At 44.7% G+C, this 22,560-nt stretch overlaps 1 protein-coding gene across 4 annotated transcripts in view; it reads right to left on the bottom strand.

The window, feature by feature from the left end:
* LOC115167304 (myotubularin-related protein 13) overlaps positions 1 to 22,560 on the bottom strand; it is a 160,836-nt gene that overhangs the window by 80,292 nt on the left and 57,984 nt on the right. For all 4 annotated transcript variants that reach the window (XM_029721601.1, XM_029721602.1, XM_029721604.1 and 1 more), the window contains exon 3: positions 3,546 to 3,683. In XM_029721601.1, coding sequence (XP_029577461.1) covers positions 3,546 to 3,683 — 138 coding nt within the window. The remainder of the gene's footprint in view (positions 1 to 3,545; positions 3,684 to 22,560) is intronic.

Here is a 22,560-nt window from a genome sequence, read left to right as displayed (position 1 = left end):
CTGGTTTAAACGTTACAGGGTAAGGCTTATGATAATGCCCACGTAAACAAACAAAAAACTGCTGTATGCTGGCTTACAAGGGTCTACAAAAACCATGTGCCCTTCTCAGTAAAATGCTTTGCAGACTAGGCCCAATATACTATCCAAGTTAGGTGTATTTGACAAAACACATGATGCACCTCAAACTAGTGCTGTCAAGATACCAACATTTTGTTAACAATATGATACCAGGCCAAGTATCACAATACCAGAGAGAATTCTGATTGGACTAGTATCCTGTACGCCCCCGACACTTTGTCCAGTTTTGTAAATGTTATGTGCAGGTGCTACACAAAAAGCTGTCACTGATATTCACACTTCTCCTCAATAAAACAGTTATTGAATGGCTAATTTGGTCATATTTGCAAAGGTCTACTTGTGATTTGGCTGGAGGAATGGGGAAAAGGAACATACATGCATAATGATCTGCATGTCATTGTGGCAGTAACTGCATGAAACCTTTATTCCTCAGTTAACAAAAGACACACACTCTCTCGGTCTCCCTCAAACACACACGCACACCACTCGCTCTCTCTTCCACAAACACTAACACACTGCTCTCTCTGTCTACCTCAAAACACACACCACTCTCTCTCACTCCCACAAACACTGCTCCCAACTTTAAAAACGTTAGGCACCAAAACAGAATGTAAGGAGCACCAGAAAGAGAGATTATGAATCCTACTTTTGAAGCACATCCCATTCTTCCTGGGCCAATCAAATGTGCCTTAACCTACTGTCAAGTTACCTGGTTGTTAGCTAGCTAGGTAATATGACTGAACAACATTGTTATCGAAACAATAATTAGCGGCCTGGGATTAGTTTAAAACGGCCCGCGATATGGTTTGTGAAATTATATAAAATGCACGCAAAATCGCGCAGGAAGGAAAAAAGGTAGGTCCGGTAATAGCCGTTTTCTTTACTGTAATGCTGCAAACACGACTGTTGCGAAGCTGTTTTTATTCTCTGCTCCTGCTGCGTGACCGTGAACTTTCAAAGCCTATCAGACTGGCCTGTGCACTTGGTTATACCAGGAACGAAATTATATACAATGTATTAACTTTGCTCGCACTGCGCGCTGCTCCAATGTATCAAATGTAGAAATGTAACAGCAGCAGACTGATCAGGGTCTGCATGCCCCCTCGCCATCACTGCTAAATTACATTTAAAAAACTGTTGGAGGAGTAGATGAGCAGGAAGAGCGGACGGAGAGGAGAGAAGCAGGTGAGTGGTGGCTGGCTGATTACACAGGTGATGTGCGCATGAACGTGAAGTGGAAATTCTTGGACCTGTGCATACAAGAGACTGGGGTTGCTTAAAATCAACTGAATGTCTAAACAAAACTGACTTCATAAACATTTTATCATTTTTGTAGTATCATATGAAACGGTAGTAAGGTATTCTAAAATGTTGGCATAATAAGTACCATGACGTTTTGGTACTGTGGTATAACACTAACTCAAACTACTTTAGCATCTTGCTAACCTTGTTAATAGTGTAAATGAGAACATAAGTCCTGGTTCTGGTGCAAACCTTTGCAGTGGATGGTATACTGTATCAAGCTGGTCCCTAAACCATAAGATAGAGCAACAGTCACCTACACAGTGAGAAACCAGCCTCACATCTGTCCAGTGTGTGATCCAAACTCTTATCCTTATCTGAGCCATTACCAAGTGTACAAAGGGGTCTGGAAACAGTTCCTGGAAAGAAATCAAACCAAAACAGAGAGGTGGGCCATGATGAAGAGGCAGTGAGGTGACCGGCCACATTTAGCCCTGTAATCAAGACCTCTAACGAGCCTGTATTAATGTCTGCGATGACACTGATCGTTACGGGCGGCCTTCGCCTCTTCTCCCTCAGTAGACCGGCCGGCGTGTGAGGACGACAGAAAACAAATAAAGGGAGGATTAAAGTCTGGTCACGAGAAGAGGGTCCAGTTGGCCAGAAAGTATGGGGGGGGGGGGGCAGAGTGGACAGCTGCAGGACATCACCAAACAGCGCCTGACAAGGGAATTATTCAGACTACTGCAGGGCCGGTTATGTAACCTTCCAGCCCAGGCATAGACCAGGCAAGGCTAGAGAGACCCAGTCGTAGCTAACCTAGCCGTTATCACGCTTATTTAATGAAGGATGGCGTGGTTTATACCTTGTCTCATGCCAAGGCTTTGTTTGAACTCCACATGGAAAATCCACATCCAGGCACAACAAGGGATGTTTGTGTAAATTGGTCTGATTCATACAGTATACAGTAAACTAATGTTACACTCATCAACATGCTAGGATGTTGAGTGCGAGCATTCATGTAAACAGAATCATCACATCAGAATGTGACATGTCATCATGACCACACAGTTAATAAAGGTTAGAATTCCACCGGAATTTACCTAAGAGGATATGATCAGATTTCAATTAACTTTTTCATAAGACTCCTTGAATTAACATGACTAATGGTCAGAAGAATTCCACCTGATTGAATGGGGCCTTTCAAGTAATGTCAGATTTCAATGAACTAAAGGTCACTGACTTGAATGAATATGACTAACGGCCATGGTTGTCATGTGTTTAATATGAGGCAGGGGACACGTCCTACTCTTGTGTCTGGAGGGTGATGTCAGGCCATTGTAAGGAGTCATATTCTTAAACACAATTAGACATCCAGCCAGGCATTCTGTGTATTGTATCAGGGCAAACCTTGAGAGGATTGAGGTCATTACATTAGTTTTTTTCAGGGGTTTGTGAACTTGTGTGGAAGAAAAAACATCAAAGATAGAATTGAATTCATATGAGGATGGGTGCATCCAAGAGGCAGTGCTAGAGGGGATGAGATGTCAGCTCATTGGATACGTTTTTTCTCCCATCACACCAAAACCCTTCAGTATGTGAAGTGTTGTTCACTTCATCTCAATTCATCCAGAATGCTGTTATTTTCCCACTTTAGTGGGTTCTGGAACACATCATGCCGTGACACAAATTCCTAATAGTACAAAAATGTGCCATGCAAGAAAACATGTCAAAAACAAAACAATTATAACAATGAAAACAAAAGGAAAATCAAAACCCCCCCCAAAAATTCCCAAGAATTAACAAACAGCCCCCGCTGGATGCTGGGAATCAAGTATTCCTCCAGAGAGAGAAGCTTGAAATGATAAAGAAATGAACAGACATAACCCCATGCTGCTTATCGAGAGACGCATCATGCTGCCAGCCGAGGCAGTAGGCACTCTCTACTATACCGTGGTTCACTTATTTTGCCCTTATGACCGAGATCCTAAACCCAGGACTTGCAGGACGTAGTCCTATTCAGCAAGTTTGTAAGTGTTTAAAGGCATGAAAATCCACCAAATGTCAAAACACACGTATAACTGATTGCTTTGAATAAGGCAATTCTGGGTAAGCTGTAACAGATATACATTAGATTTAATATAATATTTTGCATAATGCCCTTGTAAGTGGATAAGATATTCATGAAGGGGGGTTGGGTTGAGGAGTACAACTGGCCATCTCACCTGCAGGTTGACCTCTGCCTCGTAGAAGGTGAGGCAGGAGCAGTAGTGTCTGTCTGAGTCGATGTCCGTCAACACCACCGTGAAGAAGGTGGGAGCTTTCCTCTCTCGGGACAGCCTCCATCCTCCTGGCTGGCAGAACTGGAAAAAACACAAAGTATAACACACCATTATACATGAGCACCTGTACTGGAACAGTCTGCCCTCAGGGTGCAGATGAAAATGGGCACAGGCAGAGTACAGGGCAGGCAGAGTACAAGACACCATGTGGCTTTTCTAGAGTGGTTACTGGAAGCCAGTGTTGTTGTGTTGAGAGCGGAGCCCCTATTCTAGCCCCCGTGTCCCCAGGAGATCCTCTGCTGGTAACCCTTCAGTGTGAATGGGAAGGTATTACGTTAGTTAGGGGGCCATTGACGCCATTGTGGCGAGGAGGCACAGGATGTCCTGTTTCAGTGTATTAGTACTACTGCTGAATCCTCTCACCACAGAGAAGGAAATGGCACTGGTTCACGTTCCTCACAGAGAGGGAAATGGCACTGGTTCACGTTCCTCACAGAGGGGGAAATGGCACTGGTTCACGTTCCTCACAGAGAGGGAAATGGCACTGGTTCACGTTCATCACAGAGAGGGAAATGGCACTGGTTCACGTTCCTCACAGAGAGAGAAATGGCACTGGTTCACGTTCCTCACAGAGGGGGAAATGGCACTGGTTCACGTTCCTCACAGAGAGGGAAATGGCACTGGTTCACGTTCCTCACAGAGAGGGAAATGGCACTGGTTCACGTTCCTCACAGAGAGGGAAATGGCACTGGTTCACGCTCCTCACAGAGAGGGAAATGGCACTGGTTCACGCTCCTCACAGAGAGGGAAATGGCACTGGTTCACGCTCCTCACAGAGAGGGAAATGGCACTGGTTCACGCTCCTCACAGAGAGGGAAATGGCACTGGTTCACGCTCCTCACAGAGAGGGAAATGGCACTGGTTCACGCTCCTCACAGAGAGGGAAATGGCACTGGTTCACGCTCCTCACAGAGAGGGAAATGGCACTGGTTCACGTTCCTCACAGAGAGGGAAATGGCACTGGTTCACGTTCCTCACAGAGAGGGAAATGGCACTGGTTCACGTTCCTCACAGAGGGGGAAATGGCACTGGTTCACGTTCCTCACAGAGAGGGAAATGGCACTGGTTCACGCTCCTCACAGAGAGGGAAATGGCACTGGTTCACGTTCCTCACAGAGGGGGAAATGGCACTGGTTCACGTTCCTCACAGAGAGGGAAATGGCACTGGTTCACGTTCCTCACAGAGGGGGAAATGGCACTGGTTCACGTTCCTCACAGAGAGGGAAATGGCACTGGTTCACGTTCCTCACAGAGAGGGAAATGGCACTGGTTCACGTTCCTCACAGAGGGGGAAATGGCACTGGTTCACGTTCCTCACAGAGAGGGAAATGGCACTGGTTCACGTTCCTCACAGAGAGGGAAATGGCACTGGTTCACGTTCCTCACAGAGGGGGAAATGGCACTGGTTCACGCTCCTCACAGAGAGGGAAATGGCACTGGTTCACGTTCCTCACAGAGGGGGAAATGGCACTGGTTCACGTTCCTCACAGAGAGGGAAATGGCACTGGTTCACGCTCCTCACAGAGGGGGAAATGGCACTGGTTCACGTTCCTCACAGAGAGGGAAATGGCACTGGTTCACGTTCCTCACAGAGGGGGAAATGGCACTGCTTCACGTTCCTCACAGAGAGGGAAATGGCACTGGTTCACGCTCCTCACAGAGGGGGAAATGGCACTGGTTCACGCTCCTCACAGAGAGGGAAATGGCACTGGTTCACGTTCCTCACTGCTCGTCAGAGGGGTTTGATTGCAGTCTGGTTCTAGGCACAAAGTATGAGGAAAGGTACTGAAACCAAAAGTACTGACTTTCACTGTGAAACAGTAGGCTGCTATGTGCTCAGTTGGATAAGAATTAAAACGTTTAGGATAAGATGAACATGACAAAAGTAGGATTGTATTGGATAACACTGGGATTAACATGAAGAATGTAATAGTGGATATTTAGGCCAACTCTGGTTGTTCAAGCAGGAAATCCCATGAAATCCCATTTCCCTCTGTTATACGTATGTTGTTTTAATCTTTACTCTACTACTGAACCACCTCAACTTGATTTGTAAACGTTAGAAACAACACAAAATAAATGCAATCTAAAGGGAACATGAAGTACTGGTGAGCAAGAGAAGGGAGAAGTGATGCAAGGGGGGAGAGAGAGAGAAATATGGGAAGATTGAAAGAAGAGGAGTGCAGATGGATAGAAAAGAGAGAGATGTGTGAGGATAGAAACCATACAGGCCTAGGAGAAAAACAGAGAAATGATGAGGATGATGGAGTGTCGAGAGCAGCATGTGAGAGGCAGGCAGCCAGAGTGAGTAAATCTTGTGTGTTTGTGCTGGAGGCTGAGCTGGCCTGGCTGTGGGACAGTATTTAGACTGCTCCTCAGGCGTTTCACTGGGAGAACATTGGACTGACGGAGGGAGAGGAGAAGGGGGGGAAGAGAGGATGGATAGATAGAGAAAATAAAATGAAAAGAGAAGGTGGGTGGGTGGCGTAAGATAGGATGAGAGAGAGAGGAAGAGAGAGCAAGATAGGAAAAGAAAGATGGAGCTGTGCTTGACTAGCCCAGGGGCTCGAACCAGGATGCCACCATCCTCCAGACAGACACAATAGACAGCAGGAAATCTGGAAAAGCTGCATTGTGGGGGAGTGTCATACATACTGGGCCAGGGCCCAGACAGGACCTAAGGACAATTGCAGATAACTGTGAACACATCCAAAAATATTCTAAGTATATGTCATTAATCACTGTCGGAAAGGAGATAAACAGCATTCGGACCGCATACCTTGGGAGATAAGCGGAGATACGATAAAATGGGGGATGGAAGCAGAGGTGTGAGTGTGTAGGAGGAAGAAGGGGGTCTTGTTTTGCTTAAATGATACCAATGGCCATCTTCTGCAAAGCTGTTATGCTCACACTACCCCGGAGGTCTGAGGAGAGGCTCTGGACTGGGTTTCTCCTTCCCCTCCACGTGCCCAGTGCCTTTAGTGGGCTGAATAACAGCCAGACAGTCTACTACCTAACACCAATAGAGATATCCTATCCGTTTTCACATGCCAGTGACTGACTGGAAGGCAATCATGTTTTGAAGGATTTTCTCTCTGTAAATATTAGCTTAGACTCAAGTAGCTAGACTTACTAGGGAGTCTGAATAGGGAAAAATAGACTGAGTAAGAGTTGACAGGCAGGGCCTTTAGTCACAACATCTGATACACTAATATCAGCACCAGTCATATGGGTGGAGAGAGGGAAAATGGAATAAAAAGCAGAGTAGATGAGGACTGAGGGTAGTGGGTTCGATTCCCAGGACCACCAATAGGTAAAACGTATGCATGCATGACTAAGTCGCTTTGGATAAAAGCACCTGCTTAATGGCACTGTATATTATTATATTAACCAGAGGACAAGGAGGAGGATGACTTGCATAAAAGAGGAAAAGAAATAAAAGTCCAATGACCAGTAGCTGTCTAACTGACACAGGAAAAGGAGCTGAAAACTTACTCTACTGTCAATCATTCTATAGTAAGAAGAAGTGCATCCAAGCATGCCCTGAACGCGTGTGGTCTCTCTTGCAGTGTGACGGCCTATCTGCCAGACAGACACACACACACACACAGAGAGGGAGCAGAGCAGTGATTCTAGGCACCACTCCAGGTAGCAGCTCCAGGGAGCCCCTTTCCTGCCACCATCTGTGACTGACACACAGAGTACCAGCAGACTGCTTGGAGAGATCAAGCAAAATATGTTCACTGCAGTGCAACAGGTGCATGGCTTGTCTAGAAACATACAGTGCAAGAATAAAACACGTACGCATGGGGTAAACGTACAGGACTACACGCGCACACCCACGTAGCGCATATATATATATATATATATATATATATATATATATATATATATATATATATATATATATATATATATATATATATATGCATGCATGGTGTACGGACACGCACGCACACACACGCTGAGTCATGGCGAGGACAGTCCCTGGTCTCAAATTAGACCACAGTCAAGTGACAATGGAACTCATTGGCTAATCAACTCTGGAATCTTTGTCCTTTTGCACATTGTTGCCCTGCCACCGACTGAGCCCTCTGCATCATGTGGCTCTGTGTGGCATGGCTCCCCCCTAGTCCACCCTCCACCCTTTCAGATTGCGACACTAGATCTGCAGCTTGACCTGCTAAGAATCGGCACAGAAAAGCATGGGGAACAGTCTCACCGAATTGAAGCCTAGTTTGTGGTCAGAGCTGTATTCTAATACTGTGAAAATGTACTGTATGCCGCTGTAATAACTGCACAGGGGACAAACAAACAGCTATGCTGAGGGCGCTGGGGCTGAAACTCAAGACCGTCAGTCAGGGACACACACACACTGGGCAGTCTTTACAAGGAGACACCTCTAGAAAGAAATCTGATGCAACCTTTACTTGTGTTGCTACAGTTGAAAAATGGGGAATGGAGTTAATATAGGCTTACGACATGGTATGAAATGGTACATATCCACACCTCAAATTCAGAGAAATAAATACTGGTTTCAAAGTTTGATTTCCTAAGTTGACATAGCCAAACAAACAAACATCAAAGTATTCTTGAGTTCCTCTGTATGGTAATAAAATGTAGATGTCTCCTCCCTTCTGAGCATTAACAAATGTGACACAAGACTGAACTGGGTGAAAGAGAAGGAAGTCTGGAACTGGAAAAAGGACAACTCCGCCGACAGGAATGAAGAGCATTCCCAGGGTGGAATCTCTCCAACGCCGTAGATTTAAACCAAGTTTACCTGGCCGGTTCTGATGAATGAGAATACTACACAAGAGCAATGAGTATCGAGATCCAACTGTCTGAATTAAAGCCTTTGAGGACACTTTGTTGACCAAACACATTAAGATCTATTATCCAACAAGAGTGGCTGACTAGGTAGGTATTTGTAAGACAACAAGGTATGTGTAATGAAGTATAACAGTAATACCGCATGCTGCATGAGCATAAAACATGTTTCCAAAACAAAGTGCATTCGACCGATGCCAGTGAAGTGCTGACAGTCTGAAAGCAAAGTGATTGCCAAGACGTTGTGGTCAGGACAAAAACACGGCAACAGATGTGTAGTGTTGTGAACGCTCCCCTCTCTTTTGCTCCATCCCTCTCTATCTCCGAGTTCCATCTTATCCTCCTCTATCTCCTCCCGCTTCACTTCGAGGGCCTGTTTCTCAGGAAGACAAGACAATGACTTGCAGGAAAGTGGTGTCTGAGGTGAAAGGGGGTTGGCCGGAGGTGAACGGGTCATTACCGGGCTGCGACCTGGCCGGCCCAGAGCTCCGCTGCTTTATCAACTCTGGAGGATGGACAGGACGGGACAGAGTTGAACGCCAAACACGAGCCAGGGCTATTTGAGTTTCCCCAGCAGCCGGGGCCACACAGAGCAGCCACATGGTAGGAAGTCTTGAGCTGAGCCGAGATGGAGGCTATATTCATATGAGGCCAGGATGAAGACCAGCAAACAGGAGGCACACACACAACACTTCCTGAGAACATCTTCAGGGTCAGCGCAACACAAACAAAACAAAACAAAGCTAGCCAGCTTCAAACCACAGGTACCAGAGTGCAAAGTGTGATGTACTGTAGGCCAACTGGTCTGACTGGAGAGCTCCATCACACAGCAAGCGACTGCCCACAACTGGCATCTCACATTCATCCTTATTTCCCTCCGTCCCCACAGCTCTGTGGTTCCCTGTGATCTGTTATGCAACCCGGAACATATGGTTCATTTTAGAGATGGATATTTTTAGCTGGTCATAAAGGACCGCAACAATTCAATAGATAGCTTAGGCCAGGAAGATGGGGAAGAGAGTAATAGGATAGGAAGTCGATGTCTAAAATTGCAACATGTACAACGTGAAGAATTTCAGGGTCCATATCTCATATGGCGATCATTTCTAGAAGTGTGTGGGGGGGGGGGGCAAAATGTAATTTGTTGTGCTAGCATAACATGAAAATACCGACAGCCCTGCCGAGTTCCTCACATCCAAAGTCTCCTGGGAAGATTTCTTCACTTGGGGGTGAATACTTTGGATTTATTTAAAAACACAATAAATTAAAAACATACGGCTGGTTCACCACATGCAACTTATTTCAATCCGAGATGCATTAAAACACAGATAGAAAAAGGATTAGGCATTCCTTCTCTTAAACCAATCTACTGTCAGTTTAATTTCAGCTTAATTCTGCTCCAATCACTGCAACCTCTCAAACCCCGCCTTGAGCACTCACATGCTATTCACTACACTCAAGGGTGTCCCAAACCATAAGGTGAATGTTAGTGACCAGATACGGACTTTATTACAGTTTCGTTTTAGGAAAACTAGGTTAATAAACCTAGTTAACTAAGGTTGCCTTAGCAAGATCTTTCAAACACGTGTTTCAAGGGAAAAAGGGTAGGACTACATGCCATTCCAACAGGTGACAAGCGGATGGAGTGTAAGTTCAGAGAAGACTCGGTCTTAAAAGCAGGGATGGATGCTCTTCAGTGCTGAAATCCCCCTCCACAGTCCAAGAAAACTCCATGGATTTTCCCGAGACCGCTGATGGCGGGATATAAGTAGAGCCTGGCTTTTCCATCTTAATCCAAACCTGACGTTACTCTGTCTCTATTGTTGTGCTGCATCCTCACAAACTCTCCCCCACACACACACACACACCCCCCGTGGATGGCGCTGGCCTGCAGGTGGAGTGCAGTACCCTGCTCTCAGACCTGTGCTTAATGCACAGCCTGTGAGATGCGCCCCATTCATTGGTTTGTAACACATTGATTAACACACTGAGTTACACATTCGTGACAAGCACAGTTGTGTAACACGTATAGTTAACTTTCAAGAGCTTTACTGCAATTGAAGAATTCACTCATCATTATATAGTTATTAGTGTGTGCAGTGCTGTTTACAATATTCTACGCAGTTGTGTGAAGCAAAGAAAATACAAAAACAACAACAGGTAGGCCCATTTGAAGAGTACAGTGTGTTTGATGAGCGGACAGCAGAGGGTAAACAGCTTTGTCCTGGGCCGTAGAGAAACACAATGTGCTTATGCGTCAGCCTGTGGAGCCCCTGCCTGGGAGCCCTGTGATAATGGCCCTGGGACAGGTGCTTCCTGCCGGGCCCAGGCCCACTCCTTTCTCCCCATCGCTGTCACTAAGTCATCCTCCAACCGTGGCCTTTCTTCTTTTTATACCTCCGCTTTTGTTTTTCACCTGAAAAAACAAAATGAGCCCCCCCCCCCAAACTTCATATGATTGGCTCACAGAGTTATACACCCCTCACGAGGACCAGTAGCACGTTCTACTGTTGTGATACCACCCCAGACCAGGAAGACAAAAGTGAGTGTGTGCTATATCCCTGATGGTGTGTTTTTCCAGTGGCACTTTCCACACTCTAACACAATGGCAGTGCATTACACAGGGGACACTGGCCTTTAGTTTTCCAGCTGACTGCCTCTCCAGGGCTCTGGGTCTACGGTACTGCACTCTGCCCGCCACACAGGATGAGGGCTGTGGGAGGTCAATGACCTGGCATTGGAGAAAGACATGACCTCAGAGACAGGGTCAAGGACTGGTGCCGTTTCATACTTCATTTTAATGGCAATACATGACTGTTATGACATGCTGCTCTTAAACACAGCAATTGAGATAAGTCAACAATACAGCATTTATAAACTCAGCAAAAAAAGAAACATCCTCTCACTGTCAACTGCATTTATTTTCAGCAAACTTAACATGTAAATATTTGTATGAACATAACAAGACTCAACAACTGTGACAAACTGAACAAGATCCACAGACATGTGACTAACAGAAATTGAATGTGTCCCTGAACAAAGGGGGGGGGGGGGGTCAAAATAGTAACAGTCAGTATCTGGTGTGGCCACCAGCTGCATTACGTACTGCAGTGCATCTCCTCCTCACGGACTGCACCAGATTTGCCAGTTCTTGCTGTGAGATGTTACCCCACTCTTCCACCAAGGCACCTGCAAGTTCCCGGTGGCCCTAGCCCTCACCCTCCGATCCAACAGGTCCCAAACGTGCTCAATGGGATTGAGATCCGGGCTCTTCGCTGGCCATGGCAGAACACTGACATTCCTGTCTTGCAGGAAATCACACACAGAACGAGCAGTATGGCTGGTGGCATTGTCATGCTGGAGGGTCATGTCAGGATGAGCCTGCAGGAAGGGTACCACATGAGGGAGGAGGATGTCTTCCCTGTAATGCACAGCGTTGAGATTGCCTGCAATGACAACAAGCTCAGTCCGATGATGCTGACACACACCGCCCCAGACCATGACGGACCCTCCACCTCCAAATCGACCCCGCTCCAGAGTACAGGCCTTGGTGTAACGCTCAATCCTTCAACAATAAACGCGAATCGGACCATCACCCCTGGTGAGACAAAACCGCGACTCATCAGTGAAGAGCACTTTTTGCCAGTCCTGTCTGGTCCAGCGATGGTGGGTTTGTGTCCATAGGCGAAGTTGTTGCCGGTGATGTCTGGTGAGGACCTGCCTTACGACAGGCCTACAAGCCCTCAGTCCAGCCTCTCTCAGCCTATTGCGAACAGTCTGAGCACTGATGGAGGGATTGTGCATTCCTAGTGTAACTCGGGAAGTTGTTGTTGCCATCCTGTACCTGTCTCGCAGGTGTGATGTACTGATCCTGTGCAGGTGTTGTTACACGTGGTCTTCCACTGCGAGGACGGTCAGTTGTCCGTCCTGTCTCCCTGTAGCGCTGTCTTAGGCATCTCACAGTCCGGACATTGCAATTTATTGCCCTGGCCACATCTGCAGTCCTCATGCCTCCTTGCAGCATGCCTAAGGCACGTTCACGCAGATGAGCAGGGACCCTGGCATCTTTCTTTTGGTGTTTATCAGAGTCAGTAGAAAGGCCTCTAGTGTCCTAAGTTTCCATAACTGTGACATTAATTACCTACCGTCTGTAAGCTGCTAGTGTCTTAACTACTGTTCCACAGGTGCATGTTCATGAATTGTTTAAATGTCAATGAACAAGCATGGGAAACATTGTTTAAACCCTTTACAATAAAGATCTGTGAAGTTATTTGGATTTTTACGAATTATCTTTGAAAGACATGGTTCTGGAAAAGGAACGATTATTTTTTTGCTGAGTTTAGCTGTCTATCATATAGCACTGTTAGCTGCTTAGGCACAAGAGCTGGGGTTAGCACCTCATGCTAAAGCAGTAGTCATTGATTGGCCTTGGTCTATCCTCAGGATCAATCCAGCAGAATTTCTCCTGCCCTGCCCTCAATCACTGGGTCAGTGTGGACTGCTTCTGCTATGACAACAGGGAGCTCCGAAACTGGGCTGGAAAATGTGAAACATAGGTCTCTTCTGCAGCGCCACTGGTGAACTTTACCTAACTATGGTATCAGCGAAGAAGCTCTTGTGACAAGGGGAATGGTTTGAGCAAAATGTCTGGGTGTCGTGGTTTCGCCCGTGAACCTCTCATACTGAGTGGAGGCAGACAGAAGGTGTAGGACAAGACACAGTGATTTACAGGTGGGTCATGTCAAGAGAACGGATATTCCAGACAAATTAGGACATCTCTTAGCACTGCGAGGAATCTCAGGTATGTCCGCCGGCATTTTGGTCTTGCAGTCAGCACATTCCCACTGCTCCACGTAAACAGAGGCGGTGGCTGGCAGGGGAGAGCCACCATGGAGCTGAGCAGTGAGGAAGGGGAAGGGCACAGGAGGCTGTGTGGCTTCTGAGCTGAGCTCCTGTGCCAAAATCTATGGCTGGCTCCCCTCCTGGCTCCTATCCACGTATTTTCCAGTTCCAGCTCCAAGCCCAGGCCGGACGGAGGACCATGGACGGTCTCACTGCTCAATGGCTTGTTTTGATTCAGTGGCGCTGGAATGAATCCCTTGAGTATATTTACGTTTTATGGAAAAAAAGGAAATTAGTGTTTTTTGGTGTGTGCACACAAGAGTGCTTCTAATTACTCCAACAGAGGGGTTTGTTCTGCTAAACTGTGTAACATAACTATGTGCTCCCAGAATAAGGAATTCTTCAGACTACAACATATTAGCTCCATGTATCCTGAGTATTCACATTTCCTGATGAGCTCACTGTGGTTTTCATCATGGACAAGGCTGCCATGCACTCCAGCCCACTGCCAGTGCCGTTTCCTGGGGATTTTTGTTTCGCTGGCAGCCAAAGCATTCATTACTCATGAACATCTTCCTGACAAACACATGATTCTATTATCCCCAACTTGGAAGACATCCTGTATCTGGAATGCAATGTTGTATTTAGTTTTACAAAACATCACAGGAACGACGTGCCATGCGACATGTCAGCATTGGTCACTCAGCCTGGTGATGTAACCAGCCAGCCCAGCACCTATCCCTGGGTCTCTGGACTGGCCAGGAGGAGACCGCACTACTGCAACATGTGGCAAGCTTCCTAGTCTGACCCAGATAGTCTAAGGATGCTGTTTCAGACCCTGACACCCTGAAACAATAACACCCAGAGATGCCTGTTCCCCCAATACCCCCCAGTCAAGATCAATCCACTAGCGCAGGTATTCCCAAACTGGGGTACGAGATTCACATTTCTTTAAAATATTTGTAAAAAATACATTTCTTCACATTTTCAAACAGTCCATTTATATTTTACAACGGGGCTATACATTTGGGTGAGTTTTTTCCCCCCCCTCGCCTGAGTAGCCTCAATTCACTGGCAAAAATAAAATTTAACCATCTAGTGTTCAGCAAAATAACAACACAATGTCAAATAGAGGTAGCCTAGTCAAATAATTATCCAATCACATTAACCGTTACTCTCTCACGGGAATTCCACTAATGGTCTGTATGTAGCCAAACGTAGCTGCTGCTCATGTTGTTATCTGTACTGATGGCGCAAAAGCCATGACAGGAAGACATAGTGGAGTGGTAACGCGCGTGCAAGCAGTTGCTCCCGACGCCACTTGGGTACACTGCAGCATCCACCGAGAGGCTCTTGCTGCCAAGGGAATGCCTGACAGCTTGAAAGACGTTTTGGACACTACAGTGAAAATGGTTAACTTTGTTAAAGCAAGGCCCCTGAACTCTCGTGTATTTTCTGCACTATGCAATGATATGGGCAGCGATCATGTAACACTTTAACAATATACAGAAGCGCGCTAGTTATCAAGGGGCAAAGTATTGACATGATTTTTTTAAATTGAGAGACGAGCTTAAAGTTTTCACTGACCATATTTTTCACTTGTTTGACCGCTTGCATGATGACGAGTTTCTCACACGATTGGCTTATCTGGGTGATGTTTTTTCTTGCCTGAATGATCTGAATCTAGAATTACAGGGACTCTCCGCAACTATATTCAATGTACGAGACAAAATTGAGGCTATGATTAAGAAGATGGAGCTCGTCTTTCTGCATTAACAAGGACAACACACAGGTATTTCCATCATTGTATGATTTTTGGTGTGCAAATGAACTCAAACTACGGACCATGTCAAATGTGATATAGCGAAGCACCTGAGTGAGTTTGGTGCGCAATTACACACTTTTCTGAAACGGATGACATAAACTGGATTTGTTATCCCTTTCATGCCCTGCCTCCAGTCCACTTACCGATATCTGAACAAGAGAGCCTCATCAAAATTGCAACAAGAGGTTCTGTGAAAATGTTATTTAAATCAGAAGCCACTGCCACATTTCTGGATTGGGCTGCGCTCAGAGTATCCTGCCTTGGAAAATCGCGCTGTTAAGACACTGATGCCCTTTGCAACCACATACCTATGTGAGAGTGGATTCTCGGCCCTCACTAGCATGAAAACCAAATACAGGCACAGACTGTGTGTGGAAAATGATTTAAGACTGACTCTCTCCAATACAACATTGCAGAGTTACAGTATGTGCATCCTTTCAAGCACACCGTTCTCATTAACCTGTGGTGAGTTATTCACAATTTTCGATGAACAAATAAGGTTTTATATGTAAGATGGTTAAATAAAGAGCAAAATTATTGATTATTATATTATTATTATTATTATTATTTGTGCCCTGGTCCTATAAGAGCTCTTTGTCACTTCCCACGAGCCGGATTATTACAAACTCACACTCATTCTTACGTTTAGTAAATATATTGTATAGTGTGTGTGTGTGTGGCAGGCTTACAATAATAACAAAAATTGAATTTGAGAGTGCGCTGACCCTGGTGCTAGAGGGGGTACGAAGCTGGAGGTTGAATGTTTGAAAGGGTACGGGACTATAAAAAGTTTGCGAACCACTGCACTAGCGCATAGATATGCTAACCTTAGTCACTGTCCCATCCTACTGCCTACTCCGCACCAACAGTATACACAGTCTGAATAACTCCAGCATCCTTCCCGGAAGTACGTGCCACATTCCACATTACAACAGGGATTTGGGGGGAGACAAGAGAAATGAAACAAACGTTTACTGGTCAAGTCTGGTCAAATTCCTTCATTAGAGGAAGTCAGGCCCCAAGGAGGAATTTTTTGTATTATATATGTACACAGTTTTGTAAAAACAAAACAAGCAGAGGAAGATTAAAACTGTGTTTTGCCGTTGGTGACTTCGAAGAATGTGTCATGATCAGATGACATTCTGCTCGTGTACACTATGAGTTCCGCTTTGATTTAAACTCGGGGGGGCATATTATCAAACAGCACGAGGCCTGGTAATCATTGCAGGGGGCAACAGTTCTATCAATCTCTTTATAGTATTGAGGCAAACAAGTGGCAATGAGTGTCTGCTGGAAACAGAACCTGCATCATAATTCATTAATTCCCCACGCAGCCAGGTGTGGAAGGAGGAAAGTAGGCAAATATGCACAGAGAGACCCTACAAACCATCAGGCAAACTAAATATTGCCCCTATGGATTAGGCTATGCAAATAATTGAAAAAAATAAATAAAAATATACCAATCCATTGCTAGTAGAAAATCTGAAGAAAAAAAAAAAATTGCCTAGTGGACTTGCACACATGAAAGTGACACCAGACAAAATAAAATGGGGGGGGGGGGGGAATCTTCACTTTTTGCTTAATATTTAAGGAGTCTCTCGCCATTTTAGTAAAGCATATCCACTTGGTCCTGTGCAGATTCTCCACTGAAAAGTACAACATCTTCAGCCAAGACTTGAACAAGAGACCAGACAGAGAACATCAGAGACAAATGTCTAAGATCAAACTGTTTTACTTCCATGACAAGATCTCGCTGTACTTACAGCAATGTTCATTCAATGTCGTTTCAGTTGAGGTTTTTTTTTTATCTTAAAAGAAATACAGCTGTCCTCTGTTCTGTGTGTGTGGCACAAGAAAGTACAGTGGCCTCTACACACAAACCGCTCTTACAGAGCGGCCAGTGGATGTGCTACATTCCTTGCACGTTGAGGCAGAAGAGATGTGAGAAGCGTGGGGCTGACATAGAAGCCAACCATGAGGAACATGTCCTTGAGATCAAATTATATCCATCAGGCTACTAGGATATGGTTAAACATACTGACAAGGGCTTTCCAGGTAAGGCCTCATGATCATTGGAGAACAGTACAACAAATGCAAAATTGTACCAAGATGTAGGCCTCAGGATGTAGAGTGCTGCTACTTTGACAGGAATCAGATTCCCCTTAACCCAGTGGGGGACACCTGACTGGCACTTGGTGCTTCAATTTCACAATGTCCAATATGCAGGGCTTAAGACTGTGACCCTTTGACTTGGCTGTGAGTAAAAAATGGAATGGGTCACATTTGTGCGAGTTGCACATTCTATCTGGTCACCTCAGTCAAAACATTGGGGCTGGGAATTGCCATGGACATCACGACACCATCAATACAGTTAGGTACCGATACAATATGCATTACGATTGTATACTGTGATTTGACTGCAATTTCATGTTCCAAATATATTGCTCACTATATGTCTGCTGCAGAAAGACAAGAGAGCATGAGAACATTCGTTTTGATCAGTCATGGAAATAAAAGTGATGAAAACATGTTCGCTCACTATTTAAAAAGATGGAAAAAAGCTATAGGTGTAGGTACAGCTGACAAGCGCTATACCTTATACCCTTATTTAATATTAGTACAAAGATTAAAGGGAAATTCATCTCTATTGAACTAAATAATCAGAAAATTCTGGAGCCCTATTTTGATTGTAAAATAACAACAAATAGCCCAATTGTCAACTCCAAATTCATGACAATCACTGGATTAGGTTGCATATGAAAATGTTTGGAATCATACATTCCTGCTTGGACAATGTTAGAATAACCAATTTTCGAATACCATCTCAGTAGTATATTACACTACTTAATAAATAATTGTGAATGAATTCAAACGGATTTACCCAATAAAGTCAATCACTTTCTGATAGCACCCAGTTTGATTTGAACAAAACCTACCACACATATCTGCCCATTGTAGAAGTGCTCAGAAAGTTACTTTTTGGACCTGAATGCCAAAACATTCAAGAGATGAATGTGCTCAAAGTTTACCTATTTCGCATACGCCACCATACCATGAGACATCCATACCTTAAATCACTGGAGAAGATAAACGGTTGAGATTGATATAATTTAAAAGCTTACAAACAGGGTTGACATACTATTTTCAAATTTCATGGGGGAAAAAATGGTTTTCTTAAAAAAAAAAAAAAATTGTAGTTACCAACAGCTTAGATGGTAGGCAATTAAGGTCACAGTTATGAAAACTTAGGAATTGCAATGTCCGAGACGCCCAAGACAGCGCTACAGTGAGACAGGACGGACAGCTGATCGTCCTCGCAGTGGCAGACCACGTGTAAAAACACCTGCACAGGATCGGTACATCTGGTACATCCCACCTGCGAGACAGGTACAGGATGGCAACAACAACTTCCCGAGTTACACCAGGAACGCACAATCCCTCCATCAGTGCTCAGACTGTCCACAATAGGCTGAGAGAGGCTGGACTGAGGGCTTGTAGGCCTGTTATAAGGCAGGTCCTCACCGGCAACAACATCGCCTATGGGCACAAACCAACCGTCGCTGGACCAGACAGGACTGGCAAAAAAAGTGCTCTTCACTGATGAGTCAGGGGTGATGGTCGGATTCGCGTTTATCGTCGAAGGAATGAGCGTTACACCGAGGTCTGTACTCTGGAGCGGGATCGATTTGGAGGTGGAGGGTCCGTCATGGTCTGAGGCGTGGTGTCACAGCATCATCGGACTGAGCTTGTTGTCATTGCAGGCAATCTCAACGCTGTCCGTTACAAGGAAGACATCTTCTTCCCTCATGTGGTATCCTTCCTGCAGGCTCATCCTGACATGACCCTCCAGCATGACAATGCCACCAGCCATACTGCTCGTTCTGTGCATGATTTCCTGCCAGACAGGAATGTTAGTGATCTGCCATGGCCAGCGAAGAGCCTGGATCTCAATCCCATTGAGCACGTCTGGGACCTGTTGGATCGGAGGGTGAGGACTAGGGCCATTCCCCGCAGAAATGTCCGGGAACTTGCAGGTGCCTTGGTGGAAGAGCGGGGTAACATCTCACAGCAAGAACTGGCAAATCTGGTGCAGTCCATGAGGAGGAGATGCACTGCAGTACTTAATGCAGCTGGCGGCCACAACAGATACTGACTGTTACTTTTGATTTTGACCCCCCCCCCCTTTGTTCAGGGACACATTACATTTCTGTTAGTCACATGTCTGTGGAACTTGTTCAGTTTGTCTCAGTTGTTGAACCTTATGTTCATACAAATATTTACACGTTAAGTTGCAGAAAATAAACGCAGTTGACAGTGCGAGGACATTTCTTTTTTTGCTTAGTATATAAAAGTGTTGACATTTCAGTAGTTGGCAGTGGTCTTTTCATCAACGTTGTGTTTTTATGCATTTCTGATACCTTAAGAATTTCTGATAAATGTTTAAGACCAATTTTCCATCTGTTTATCCAGAAATCAAAGCCTTTACTCATGTCAAATTCTTAAAATGGAAAATGGTAAAACAAAAAATAAAATAAAAAGTATCTATACCTTTATTTCCCCCAAAATATAGACCTAGCTTTCATTTGATACCCAATTTAACATGCTTCTATGAACTTCACTTTTGTGCCTATGGGTACTTTGATGGAAATGCCCATCTCTTAAGTCAAGGGTGGTATCTAACCTCCAAAGAGCGTCCACCCATGACCGCCTACTCACAGCTTTTGAGGTAAGGCGTCCAAATGGAAATCACAGCCTGATCTCTTTTGGTCCAGAAGTGAAAGTATGCAAGAACATTTGAAAAATGTGTTATCAATCTTTTTGGTGTTTGAAGGAACATTACTCTTACCTTGCATTCCTGAATTGACAGGCTCCCAATTTGCAAGGCTAATTTAACTTAATATATCAAACAAATAAAAGACTGTTGTATATCACGTCATATCCCTAAATTGGGAAGAAACAAATGCACTGCGATGATTTGGGCTAAAAGTACTTTTCCATATTTCACAATGGACTTGCGTTACAGATGTGTATTGAGGTACTTGAGCTGAAAGCAATCCCAAAATGAGTTCATACCCCACCACCTGACCAAATATCAGGCACACTATATCCTTAATCTTTTTAGAAAAACACTGAACAACTGGGAGACAAACATGACCATGTTGTCCACACTCCATTCTTGGACAGGCATCCAACTTCTATAAATCAAGAGGCAGCTGCTATGCAGCCTTTATGAAAATACCTCACCATTAACTAAAAGCTCACCAAGTCTTACTCAGTCCCTCCAGGATTTCGTGATTCTGTGGCTATTTTTGTGTCGCAAAATTAAATGGATTCCTTGCATATTATGCAATCACCACACTATTTCCTCATAAAACAGTCAAATTATCACAATATTATCGAAGTTCAAAGGAGGGCTTTCAATTTCAACCAATCACCACACTTTTTCCGCATAATGTGGTTCCATCACATGGTACCTAAGGGCGGCAGGTAGCCTAACGGTTAGAGCGTGGGGCCAGAAACCGAAAGGTCGCTGGTTTGAATACCTGAGCTGACAAGGCACTTAACTCTTATTTGCACTGGGGGGCCCATACTACTATAGCTAGCCCTGTAAAACACCACATAAAATAACATGTTTTTAATTTTTTTAACAAGCCACACGTCAAACTTTTCCCTCGTCAGTGCACTTTCGTGACAAATTGGTCAAAATCATTGCATATTGCCATGCAAAATGTCAGAATTGCCACAGCAAAATCAAGCATTTTTGCCCACAAATATAATAAAAATCCCAACTAAATCCTGGATGGACTGCTTATTATAGCATCCAGAGAAAGTACTGTTGATTCTCTCCATTCTGATTGAGATAGAGAGCATCATAAAAGAGAAATTGTTAATGTGGAGATTTAGGTAATGGGATAGTGTTTTAGGTGAGAGTCCAATGAGAGACTAGCTGGAATCCTGAGGAATGAGAGGAGCTCTAAACATCCACTAAGTGGATCTATAAATCTAACAACACCTCCAGCTTACATATCTGAGTAAACGGCAGGATAGTAAAGCAGAGGAGAGGCCTGGCGGGGTATGCCAGAGACACCATAGAGAAGCAGCTTAGTCTGACTGGAGCATGGGAGTCAGTCGGACAGGACTCCCATTGTTTACTTGGTCAGCATCTCGCCCACAGCCCCACACAACAACCGCAGTCTAGCAGTGATATTTTCAGCAGCGTTCAGTTACGTCACTGCAAACAAAAGCTCTGCAGGTACCTGCCTCATCCTTCACGTTGCATGAGGTGAGGAGGGTGGTCTTAAAACTCAACCAAAACCAAATGAAGACTGAGTCAGAGGGAGAATGTGTGATGGTTGAGAGGTGTCCAAGTGTGGGATGTGTTGGGAAGCCAGGGTCTTTAGCAGATCCTTTGATGAAGTGCCGCCTGCTTCATTTATTGGGCTTAGAAAGGTCAAATGGTATTGTGGAGAGTTTCCAGCTTTACACCGATGGACTTCACCAACCAACGTCACAAGTGTCCTTGAGAGAAGAACATGGTTCTATTGACACCTTTTTTAGTTAGCTGGTATGCTACAATGTAGCCCTTTCAACCTCAATGAAACTGGTTCAAGTGCACATTGGACTGTATGAAAGCTTCTTTACAGAGTAATAGACCTTTTGGAAACAATATGACACACACACACACACACACACACACACACACACACACCCCTTCCTAAGCCTTTATCTACTATCAGTTCTTTCAGTCTTGTTAAGATGGACATGTGCAGCACAATTTCAGTCTGAAATGCTCCAAATTATATTCAACAATTACAGGTACTAAATTATGTTTGTTATCAGACTGTCACATATTTCCATGGAGGAGACAAGACGAATTGCGCCTAGTAATTCAGTGACCCTGACGTTCAGTGTTGAATGCTCTCTGGAATGTGAGTGACCTCTCGCCCAGTATTTTGCCTAGAGCTCAGCAACACACAAGTTAATAACCTCTTAGGGCTAGGGGGCAGTGTTCGGAAGTTCGGATGAATTACGTTCCCAAAGTAAACTGCTTGTTACTCAGGCCCAGAAGCTAGGATATGCATATAATTGGTAGCATTGGATAGAAAACTCTCTGAAGTTTCTAAAACTGTTAAAATAATGTCTGTGAGTATAACAGAACTGATATGGCAGGCGAGAATCCAAGGACAATCCATCCGGAAAATGTTTGAAGTCAGTCTATTTCAATGCTTGTCTATGGGATATTCAAAGGAATTCCTCCCAGATGCAGTTCCTATGGCTTCCACTAGATGTCAACAGTCTTTAGAAAGGGTTTCAGGCTTGTTTTTTGAAAAATGATTGAGTAGTTGTAGTTTTTCCAAGGTGTCTCTCATTAGAAATGTAGTCTTGTTGCGCGTGTAAATG

Source organism: Salmo trutta, chromosome 29, assembly GCF_901001165.1.
Source record: "Salmo trutta chromosome 29, fSalTru1.1, whole genome shotgun sequence".
NCBI lineage: Eukaryota > Metazoa > Chordata > Actinopteri > Salmoniformes > Salmonidae > Salmo > Salmo trutta.
Note: the sequence above shows the minus strand (reverse complement) of the source record. Positions and strands in the feature narration are given on the sequence as shown.